This window comes from Cryptotermes secundus, unplaced genomic scaffold (assembly GCF_002891405.2).
Source record: "Cryptotermes secundus unplaced genomic scaffold, Csec_1.0 scaffold3495, whole genome shotgun sequence".
NCBI lineage: Eukaryota > Metazoa > Arthropoda > Insecta > Blattodea > Kalotermitidae > Cryptotermes > Cryptotermes secundus.
The window spans coordinates 94058-105781 of NW_019720795.1; the positions used below are offsets into that span (position 1 = coordinate 94058).

General features: G+C 40.9%; 2 protein-coding genes across 4 annotated transcripts in view; one reads left to right on the top strand and one right to left on the bottom strand.

Annotated features, from left to right (window-relative positions):
- The window catches only part of LOC111873642 (multiple epidermal growth factor-like domains protein 10), a 35586-nt gene extending 31044 nt beyond the window's left edge, over window positions 1-4542 (bottom strand). The window contains exons 1-2 of one of the 3 annotated variants that reach the window (XM_033755184.1): window positions 4248-4542; window positions 3-140 (exon numbers count right to left, since the gene is read on the bottom strand). In XM_033755184.1, the coding sequence (XP_033611075.1) occupies window positions 3-140; window positions 4248-4317 (208 nt within the window). In that variant the 5' untranslated portion in view covers window positions 4318-4542. The remainder of the gene's footprint in view (window positions 1-2; window positions 141-4247) is intronic. The other 2 variants (XM_033755188.1, XM_023868553.2) reach the window with 2 other exon arrangements.
- A 1126-nt stretch (window positions 4543-5668) lies between these two features.
- Window positions 5669-10137, top strand: LOC111873667 (RING finger protein 44). Its single transcript, XM_023868582.2, has 3 exons — window positions 5669-5989; window positions 6338-6464; window positions 9991-10137. The coding sequence occupies exons 1-3, from the start codon at window positions 5847-5849 to the stop codon at window positions 10033-10035; spliced, it is 315 nt and encodes a 104-aa protein (XP_023724350.1). The 5' UTR covers window positions 5669-5846; the 3' UTR covers window positions 10036-10137.
- Window positions 10138-11724: the final 1587 nt, after the last annotated feature.

An 11724-nucleotide genomic window follows, 5' to 3' on the forward strand; every position in this document is an offset into this window, starting at 1 on the left:
ACTAGCAATGCAGTTTCTTCTGTCTTCGGTAGGATAATGTCCTCTCCAGCATTCACATCGCCCGGTGGAGGGGCACAGCATTTGAGCGGAAATGCAATTCCTATCCACTTCGCATTCTTCCCCGATCAGAGCGTTGATTCCTGTAGATATGGAACGAAACACTTAAATGTTCACACCTCGTATTTGTATATATATACATATATCGGGTGCCCGGATGAAAGATATCAAAATTTAAAAAATTATATCTCAGAAAGTAATTGTCATACACGTATCCGGTTTATGCCATCGGAAAGGAAAACCCTATACGGCTTACGCGCATGCGCTGCCACATTTCTGCCACCATGCTAGGAATCACTGAGATGGCTGAGAGACAGATCGGCAGAAGTGGATCAATTGCTTGGCCTCTTAGGTCGCCAGATTTAACCCCACTGAATTTTTCTTGTAGAGTTATGTGAATAACATTTTCTACCAGGTTAAGATCAACGAGCTACAACACCTGAAAACCCTCATAAGGGATACTGTGGCTATGGTATATATAAGAGGCAGTGAAATAATGAAAACGGGTCACCATACATAATTCACACGGCGAGCAAGTTGGTAACACTGGAATTTGCTTACGGTACGAACATATGATGAGGATTCGGGAAAGCACAGTAACAACGTGCCCTTGCACACTAGTCGTTTGTTTTTTGTGCTTGAAGTAAGGTTAGCGCTACGTATGGTCGTCCAATGTCAGTAATGGAGGTGGATAAAGTAGAACAGCGAAGTGTAGTTCGTTTTTTGACTGCTGAAGGAGTAGGAGGACGAGAAGTTTATCGTCGCATGTCTGTTGCTTAGGGCGAACACAGCATGTCACGTTCGCTTGCGCTGGAATGGCATAAGAGATTCCGAGAGGGACCTGTGTCACTGCAAGATGATGCTCGCCCGGGACAGGCTCATAGTGTCATCACTCCTTATGTTATTGCTGCGTTGGATGGTCATATCCGGGCAAACCGGCGGATCACTGTGGAAGAAATTAGTCTTTTTATGGGAATAAGTCACGGTTCCATACATGCCACTGTGACAAAACACCTGCTGTACCGCAAAATCTGCGTGCAGCAGGTTCCACATCAACTCACATAGGAACAGAAGACTCAGAGAATGGCTGCATCACTGCAACGATACCATGAGGAAGAGAATGCTTTTCTGTCCTGTATTGCCACTGGGGACGAAACTTTATGCCACCATTTTGAACCCGAGAGCAAACGGCAGAGCCAACAGTGGAAACACGCGAATTCTCCCCCGCCGAAGAAATCCAAAATCGTATTCACAAGTTCCGGTAAAGAGATGATGACGTTCTTCTTCGACTGCAATGGCTCTCTGCTTGTCGAATTTCTTGGGCATGGGGCCACGATCAGTGCACAACGCTATGAAGACGCTTTGCAGAAAGTGAGACGTACCATAAAGTCAAAACGCCCTGGAATGCTATTGAAAGGCATTATCTTTTTTCATGATAATGCGTGCCCCCACACTGCCAACTCTGTGAAGAATACGTTACGCTAAAAGTGGGAAGTGCTTCAACCCCCCCCCCTACAGCCCAGATATCTCCTTATGTGATTCTCACATTTTTGGAGACCTGAAGAGAGACATTCGTGGACATAGGTTTGCATCGGACGAAGACGTGTTTGGCTGGGTAAAGACAGCCCACAGGCTTTTTCAAGAAGGGGATTGACCGTCTTATCTCTTAGTGGGATAAATATATTAACAGTTTTGGAGATTACTTTTGGGGTTGGCGAATTAAACTCACCGAATCCAAATCAGCACATATTGACTTTACAAACAAGAGGATTGCACAACAATCAATCTTCATCAATAGCACTCAAGTTCCATACGCCAACACAGCGAAATGTCTTGGAATAACTCTAGACGCCAAGTTACGGTGGGAGGAGCATAAGTAAGATAATGAGCTCAACAATAAGTTCAGAAAAATGTATTGGTTGCTTGGACGCAATTCAGAGCTAGCAATCCACAATAAACTTACATTATACACACAAACTCTACGTCCAGTTTGGAGTTATGGTATCCAGTTCTAGGGCTGCGCCAGTGAATCCAATATTCAAGTGTTTCAACGCTATCAGAACAAAGTGCTAAAATGTATTGTCAACGCACCAAGGTACGTTCGTAACAGTGACCTTCATCGTGTCCTTGGGATCGAGACGGTTACGGATATCATCGCTAAGTCCGCCACCTCTCATGAAAAGAGAATCCAAAACCATGTCAACGTTGAAGTGTCCAGAATTCTCAACGTGAACAATATCATTAGACGACCCAAACGGAAGAAACCGTTCGAACTAGTTAAATGTTAAAGTACTAAGTAGTTCAGTGGAAGTGACTTAGTTTTAATTTACGTAGTATATTAGGTTTAGAAAAAAATAATCGTTAGTTATCCAACAAGTTTTAATTGTAATTAAGTTCTGGGTTACCCGTTCTTTAATTAATAAAAGAAAACTTTTGAGGTAAGAAATGTTCTTTATTATGTTTTGGCTGCTGTCGGAACCAGCCTTGTTGCTCTTGCATGAGAAAGCGCGTCCCCATTCTGCCAACAAATAAGTAAAGTAAAGTAAGGTAAAGCTATCCCTGTAACAGGCCGTGAAGGCCTATAGGGTTGTGAGACGTTGAGGGTCCCACATTATCTAGACAATCGGCTCAAAGACGACGGTAAGGTTGTCAGCCTTACGTACCGGCCGCCCTTTACTCCCCAGGAAAATTATTTATTTAATTCCCAGTACTCATTTCTGTTAGAGGCTGAGTAAACCCCGGGGTCTAATGAGGCTGGAAGGATTATGTCAACTGAAAAAAATCTAATGACCTAATCAGGGTATGAACCCGCGACCTTCGGGCTTGTAGCGTAGCACCTCTACGCTACCGCGTGCCCCAAGACAAATAAGACGGTGTGGGTAGTCCTCGAGCATCCTCCGTATAGCCCCGACCTTTCTCCGAGCGACTTCCCTTTGTTTGGCCCTCTTAAACATCTTTCGGCTGAACATTTTCCCGACGATGAAGCTGTAGAAAGGGAAGTCACCGCCTGGTTCTGACAGCACCCCCAAAAAATTATGCTTCTGATTTTCAGGGGCTTGTGAAACGATGGGACAAGTGCCTCAATGTACAGGGAGATTATTTTGCGAAATAAACGCACTTTTCAAATCAGTACTCTTATTTGTTAAAGTTCTATATCCATTTGTAACTTACTTACTGACTTACCAACGCACAATAGATCAACAACTGGTCGCGGTGCATGGGGAAACCCACTCCCTCTAATAATGAATACTGACTTTTTTTTTCCTTGGCAATACAGCCCCAGTGGGCCTAAACCTACTACCTCCATGAACTTCTCCGTTCACTTCGGTATTTCTAAATCTTACACATTCGGTAGGACTCTTGGGCGGGTGATCAGCTCGTCGCAAGGCCTCTACCTGTATACAAACACAGAAAAACGCGCACACACAAACTAAACATCCATGCCCTGAGTGGGATCCGAACCCACGATCCCGGTTTCCAAGCGAGCAAAAACAGTACATGCCTTAGACCGCTCGGCTACCCTGACCGGCGAATACTGACTTACCTACGTAAAATAAGCAGTAAGGTAAGGTAAAGTTGTCCCTGTGCTTACCTAATTAAGCACTATATTTTGAAGGCTTATGGGGAGTGTATGTATAGATCCACATTTTCTTCACCTCGGCACTAGTCGGAGCTGAGCCGCCAGCTTCATGCCCTTGCCAGTTTACCCGCGGGGAAAGAGCCCCCCGTACCGTAGGAAGGTGGGTGGGCCCCAGAACCGATCCGGACGACGTGGAGAAGATAAACTTCTTTACCTGAATGGGACTCGAACTCCGACCTCTCGGTCGTCCAGCCCATAGCCAGTAGCTATACCGACTGCGCTAACACGGCCCCTTAAAATAAGGGGTACTACTAGCTAAAGAGGTGGCGATTTTCGGTAAGGGTTGCAGACTGCAATGCCAACTGAAGCATGGATACTTTGTACTGCCGTTGATGGCTGCCATCTTTCGGGTCTCTTTATAACTGTTGTTAACAAGTATTAGTATTGTAATTGATGAATTTATTGACTAAATATCCCTGTTTTAATATCTCAATATAGTTTAATTTCAAGCCAGTAAATACAGATGATAGCTGCACTGTCCCATCCAGCGTACATTTTATGACTATTTTACCTGTTACTCATTATCCATTTGTGATTCTCTTCCACATACCTTCTGCTTCACATGTAGCAACCAGTAAGAGGACTACAGAGCACAGTAAAACATCAGCTGCAGAAGTCATGATGCAAGGTATCCGTTTTTCTTTAAAATATGGGTTAAGCTTATATTTCTTTGAAGAAACTAACTTCAAATCGAAAAACACTTACTCGTACTTAGCCATGGGCTAACTGACTGCTAAATTCTAACGTACCACACATGTATACGTGAGCAAGATAAAGCTTATCTTTCTTATCGATTAAGATAAAGAGTAGACCCAAATGAAATATTTTCCAGATAAATCACAACGAATTTGAATGCAATTCGATATAGCTTATGCCATGATTATTCTAGGCATGAGTTTGTAACTACCGCGAATTGGATACATGCGGAGCTGCAAGCAGGTTCATGGCCGACCTAGCTGGTTCCTCGCTCGTGGATTTTTCTTCTCTGAAGATGGGGCCGATATGTTCCCCCGAAACGTCTATTCACACAATATATACACGGCGCCACATCCCAGAAGACGGCATTCTTAAAGTCACCTCCGTGAAAACTTCAAATCTTACATATACTCTCTGTAGCTTTCATATGTAAGTAAGGAGGTGTTGGATTGATGTAATGAATAAAATGTTAATACTTTACAGTCACTGGTGAGAAACTATCTCCTGATGGACATGGGTGAAGAGATATTGAACTCAGTAAAATGGAAAACGAAATAAGAACCTCTGCAGTATAGGAGATCAGCATGGGAAAATTGTTTACAGTTATTCTTTGAAGTAATGGTTCGAAGGGGTGAGGGGAGTACACATAGGCTAGTGTTATGATAGCATAGGCTAGGAACACACACACGTCCGACGTCCGTACGGTTCATGTCGCATCAGGTAGTAGAATATAAAGTGTAGTCTTAGCTTTCGTACGTGACGACATGCGATATCTACCGTACGACAGTCGGAGAGTAAATAAATGTATTTGGTCGCTCTAGTGTGAAAAGGAGGTCGTACGGCAAAAGAATCGTACGACATTTTTCCGTACGACCGATGTCGCTGTGTGTTCCTAGCCTAACTCGTACTCTCGCCACTAGTGGCGACCATTGTGGAACGTTGGACTTGCACCTGAATATAGATGACAGTATTAATGCCTTCGTGACGTCATGGTAGCTGTGTTGCGAGCCCATAAAATCTACAGTAATATTATGTAAGATTTGAGGCTTTCACGGCGGTGACTATGAAGAAAGCAGTCTTCTGGGATTTGGCACCGTGTATATGTGGTGTTAACCGACGTTTCGGAGGAACGTATCGCCTCCATCTTCAGGGTAGAAGAAAAAGTATAAGAAATCTGCAAGCGACAAGACCGTGTTGCAGATTTCTTATACTTTTTCTTCTACCCTGAAGATGGAGGCGATACGTTCCTCCGAAACGTCGGTTAACACCACATATACACGGTGCCAAATCCCAGAAGACTGCTTTCTTTACAGTAATATTAAATTGCCATTGGCTGATGTTTTTGTTATTATCGTAGCCATCTTAGCTTATCGTAGCGGACGTGGCTGATAGTCGTCAGCGTCGTCAGTGAAGTAAGTGAACGTCATTGAGCGGTTATTGAGTTTGGAAGGTAATGGAACGAGAAGAAAAGCAGAAGTCAGGGGGAGGAAGTGGTATAACAGCAGGAATTATCTGTAGTGTTATTGGAGCAGCAATTGGTGCATTTGGCTACCACATTTGGAACAAGAAGGAGGAAGTGAAACATTCGCATTCCAAGTACGTTACTATTCCACAGTTAAGTTTCTGCCTTTTCCTGTTTCATGATGGAGAGGTTAGGTATTTTTTACAGTCTGCTTTTTGTAGGCAATCTTTTTCACAGACATGTCTAGATAACAGTATCGCATAGTGCATATGCTTATTCTGTTAAGTCGGATATCTTTACATAAGTGTAACTGTTTCCAGAAAATTTCAAGTTATTTGAGGTCAGGCATATTTTTACAATGTTTGTTTTTAATATATGCTCCATTTAAATTTCAACGAGATTTATGTTACTATACAGAGTATTTTCTAATATATTAACACTGTATAGTCAAAGTCTAAAATAATTTGGCTGTCTTGTCACAGACCCAAAAACGTGTACAATGATGATGGAAGATGCCCAATTTGCTTGTCACCTTTTGAAGAGCTCAGAGTTCTGCCTTGTGGACATCAGTACCATAATGCTTGTATGAATGAAGGGGAAAAATATAACGTAAGTCTTATTGTGTAAGCTGACAGGACAAAACAGAGGTCTTAGTTGTGCAAGGACTGCAAGCGAAAAACATGGATACAAGAGACTGCATCAGATTTACGAAATATTCCATTTTTTAACAATGAAGTGAATGACAAATTATTGTAGTGAATGTCAAATTATTGTAGTGAAATTAAACCACAGAATATAATTTATTTATATTCCTAAGATCCTTCGTAGTCTTAAGCCAAGGATGTCTGCACACTGTTTGAACAAGTCGGATCGTCCATGTTTTTGTCTCCACCCAAAATAACAATAATGATTCCCAGGGTATGCCACCACTTTTTGCATGAATTACACCATGTTGAAGAATACAGGCTACAAGGTAGTAGGTTGATTGAGGAGTAAATGCAGAAAAACACGTTCATGGTGGTGATTTATTTGATGACACTCAATGTCTAGACTATAGTGTGAAGTAGTAGGGTGATTTGAAATGAAGTGGTCATGATCTAATTGAGTAACCATCCTGGCATGTTACTCGAGTGACAGAGGAAAACCAGAAAACCTCTGAATAGCAGGTGTCTGCCCGAGATTTGAACCAAACACCTCCCAAAAACAAGTCAGGAGCATTGCTACAAGGCCAACATGCAAGCTAATATACATGTGTTGTCACAAGAATGTGTGAAGTACTGAAACTCCAGCCTTAATGAAACCATAGTTGAGCATACTTTTCAGCCACATGACCAAATTATTTCTGTAACTATTATCCTCAGTCAGTTCATTCTTGTGACTTTGATTTGAGGTTTTCAGTCCCTCAGACAAGGTTTAGTTTTATTTAAATAGATTCTTGAACTCTCAAAACAAACAGATACTGAAGTAAGGAAATCCATGTTTTAGGCATCAATGAAGTTCCTCTTTATGATGTACAAGTTGTTGTTTATTGCACTCTGCATACTAGGACAGTAAAGGGTCCTGTACTTTAAACAGACACAATTAATTCTGAGAGGGGCATGTAAGAAATAAAGTGAAACCTCAATTTTACACTTTTTTAAGAGACTGCCTAAAACAAATGTAAAATTGAGGAAAGTGTAAAATCAGGGAAATGTGAAGGTAACAACATAAAGAAAACTTCAGTCTTCTCCATACTGTAACTTCGGAAAATAATTTAAAATATATAAGTTTAAATATAATGTAAATGTAAATATGGTTCTTTGTCTGTTTTACAATACTTCATCAACTGCTCTGTAACATCAGTAAGGTGAGATGGTGCTTATAACTGGTGAATGGAAAGGATGTGGAAGGAAATGGTAATGACCTGTTTCAAGGCACTATCCCAGCATTTGCCTAGAATTACTGGTAAATACGATACGTGCTTAGTTATGCTATTTCTTGAACCAGTCAATCTCCCCCCCCCCTTGAGCTCTCAGTTTTTATAATTCATCTTCAACTCTTTTGCACATCACAATAATATTGTTCTTGTTATCAGATTGACATCTGTACTTTCTGGCTGATTCCAGTCGTTCAGTGAATCCAAAAATGTTGCTTTATGTTCTGCAACTTCCTTTTCGTCTTCTGGTTCTTCTTCTGGCCTGGTCAAGGTTAGTTGTAACACCTGGTCGATACTCACGACTCCACAGTCCTTCAGAGTACTGTCGCATGTTGGATAGTCCTCAGACTGCACTCCAAGAGGTTGTAAACAGTGCCGTTCATCCTCTTCATCTTCAGTGAGTGTCAGTGCACTCTTATCATTGCTGCTGACATTTTCAGTCAAGAAGCTACGCTTAACAAATCAGGTTCTGCTATTAGGTGGATTGCAGACAATATATCCAGCTTACTCCCATGTGGAGGCAGGGTTGAGTACCTCCACCGTAGCCCTGCACATCATGGGAAGCAATGAAATGGAACCCAGTGCCTGGGGGTATAATCAGGCCACCCTATTCATACAGAATGTAAATATAGGGACCTTGCCCTCCAGGTTGCAGAAACGTAAAATCTGTTGAAGTTTAACATTATTGCTATTGACATTTTGCTGGGACCATGCAAAAAATACTTAAATTTGCAAAAAAATGTAAAATTCAGGATTGTAAATTTCAAGTTTCATTGCATGCTGTAAGTAGACCAGTAAACCTCAATTAAGGGTGTTGCTGGAGTCATTATAACTGCAACTGATAAAGTAGATATGACAGCGACTAATACATGGTTCCCATGAACTGTGACCGCCCAGGAATGTGCAGTGTAGGACACTAACTCCATGAGGCCAAGCCCTTCTTGAGAAGCTTGTAGTCGCTCACGTAGTCAAAAAAAATTCCAACTTGTTATGAAACCCAAACTCAGGAGCCTGTTACTAGGCTTTAATTTTAGCAAAATGGATCGAGTCCACAACCTTGCATCTATTCTTTATGATCTGTTTTAGTGTCCTGTCTGTATCTATCTAGTTCACCAATTTGGTTGTAACATTTTCTGATCAGAATTTTGTAGACATTTCTCATCTCTTTTCTTTGCTCCATTCCCCATCCTTCACATCACCTCGGATTTTATTATTATAATAATAATGGTTGGTGAAGAGTACAAATTGTTAAGCTCCTTATTAAATAATTTTCAGTCTCTTCCTGCCACTTCCTGTCTTCAGAAGGTAAAGTGGAATGGTAAAGTTGTCCATGTGCTTAATCAATTAAGCTCCATGCCATGGAGATATATGGGGAGTGGGAGTATAATTCCACAATTCTTGACATCAAAAGTAGATGGAGCTGAATGATAGCTTCACACCATGGTGACATAATGCCTGTGGTACCCATTGGATAGGAAGCTGGGTGGGCATCAGAGCTGGTCTGCATTCTGTGGCATAGAGAAAAATCTCTTTCCTCTGCCAGGAATCACACCCTGGTCATCCAACCTGTAGCCTGTCGAGCCACCCCAGCTTGACTTCTGTCTTCTAAAATCAAATATTCTTCATAAAATCCTGTTCCTGACCACCACACCCACTACACAACAAAGTTGGGGCATAGTAAAATGAGAAACATACTTCTTAAGAATAAAAAAAATGTTAAACCATATTGTACTGTGTTTTGTAGGCTGCACCATAGCTCAAGCAGTTAGTCGCCAGCTTCCCACCGCGGTGGCCTGGGTTCGATCCCGGGTCTGGTCAAGTGGGATTTGTGGTGTACAAAGTGGCACAGGGTCAGGTTTTCTCCAAGTACTTCGGTTTCCCCTGCCAATCTCCATTCCACCAATTGCTCCACAATCACCCTCACCTATCATCTGGGGCTGGTACAGTAGGCCAGAAGTGGCCGCAGTACAAGGGACTTAGTCCCACCCCACTAGCAATAAAGAAATAATGTTTTGTAAGTTATGAAGCTTGTAACTAAGTGACATTGTACTGCAACATGCAAGAAAGACATGATCTGTTCTGATTAATCTTAAAATGTGATTTCTTTTATTGTTTACAGCTTGAGTGGTGCAGCCATGGACATCACCTCTTGCTAGCATGGTTTTAGTGTATGACTGTTGATATGCATCAAATTGAGACAGGCTTCATTATTTCTTTCAGACGGAACGGAAGTGCCCCGTGTGTCGCCAAGCATATACTAAATGACGATAGTGCAGAAGGGATGCCTCCAGCAGACACTGAACTTTTACTTTGAATTAATCAAGAGCAAAATGTAAGGAATGTGATAAAGAGCTGTTGTCACTGTCACTGCCGTCACTGTTGTGTTCAGAGCCCACCTCTTGTCACTATCCTGTACCAAATGAATCCAGTCAACACCTCCCCATCATATTTATTTAAGAACCATTTTTATAATATTGATCCATCTACATCTGGGCTTTCCTAGTCTCTTTGTATCAGGTTTCTCATACCAAACCTGTGTATCCATGCTGCTGTCATGCATACTACATGCCTTACCCATCTTATTCTTCTTGAGCTGACCATTTCAGTAATATGTGATGAGGAGTAAAAGTTATTAAGGTCCTTGTTGTGCAGTTTTATCCAGCTTCCTATTATAACATCCCTCTTAGGTCCAAATGTTCTCAGCAACCTTCCCTCAAACACCATCAGCCTTTCTTCTTCCTTTAATGTGAGAGACCAAGTTTCAGATCTCTACAAAACCATGTGCAGACAAAGTTGAAGTTCCGTATATTTTAATCTTTATGGTTTTAGATAGCAGGAGAGGAGACAAAATGGTCAGAACTGAATTCCTCAAATTTGATCTGCCTTCAGTTTCTTCATTAATCTTAGTCTGAATTTGTTGCTGTGTGCTACCACATGTGTGAACTTGCCATCTTTTTTGACGGATCAGTGAGCTATCTTTAGGTTATGATTTCGCTCTGCATTCTGGTTAAAGACCATTGATATATACTTAGTCTTTTCTGTATTTTCTTCTAGACCAGCCTTCTTACTAGCATCTCTTGAAGCTTCATTGATTCTCTTTAAGATACTTAGGCTATCAGCAACATAGGTGTGCCCCATTCAGTTTTATTCCTGTCTGGTTTTTTCTTTGACATTTTAATGGTATATTCTAAAGCAGCCATGTCAAACTCAACTTGTACAGAGGGCCACCTCAGCCCTATAAATATAGTCCAGGGTCGCACTTCAAAATAGAAATATACATTAGATTTTGATACAAGGAAATTTAATTCTATTTATTATTTAGGAATAATTTCAATATAATTACCTGAAGTCACATATCTTGTAGTTTTAAAAAGCAAGATAATGCCATTTTTGACAAGTATCAAACAACTTTTCAATATGTAAAAAGAGAGATTACACAAGAAATTATGTTACAAATAGCAAAACATCGAAATAATAAGATCAAAATTACATGTGTCGAACTTCATAAACTGTTAACTTGGAAGACAAAAAACCAACAACTATATTGTTTCACTTTAATATCGTTAATAATATTATTCATGAATGAATTAAATTACCAGTTCAGTGTTTTTTTGTCTATTACGTCGCATGTTTATTCGGTTTGTTATTTATTCAGTGTAGTCAGTCAGTGTGTTTTTCCTGAAATATTCGAATGGTGGTGATTGATGAAAAACTACATAAACAATAAAAATTGCTACATAACCAAATGAACATTTATTAAACTACTTACATTACTGGTTTGTACTTGAGAACTGGCGTCTTTTCCGGGATACAAGAGAGTTAATGTCAGCTAATTGACTCTGTGAAGATTGTATTTTTAGGATGGAAGACAATTGTTCTGCTGTGAGTCTTGGTCTGTGCATGGTTTTGGTTGCCTTCACAAGTGAAAATAACTGTTCACAGAGGTAGGTGGAA

Coding starts and splice junctions, on each gene's coding strand:
- LOC111873667 (XM_023868582.2), top strand. CDS start 5,847: ATGGAACGAGAAGAAAAGCAGAAGTCAGGGGGAGGAAGTGGTATAACA. Junction 5,990..6,337: donor GTGAAACATTCGCATTCCAA/GTACGTTACTAT, acceptor GTCTTGTCACAG/ACCCAAAAACGTGTACAATG. Junction 6,465..9,990: donor ATGAAGGGGAAAAATATAAC/GTAAGTCTTATT, acceptor TATTTCTTTCAG/ACGGAACGGAAGTGCCCCGT.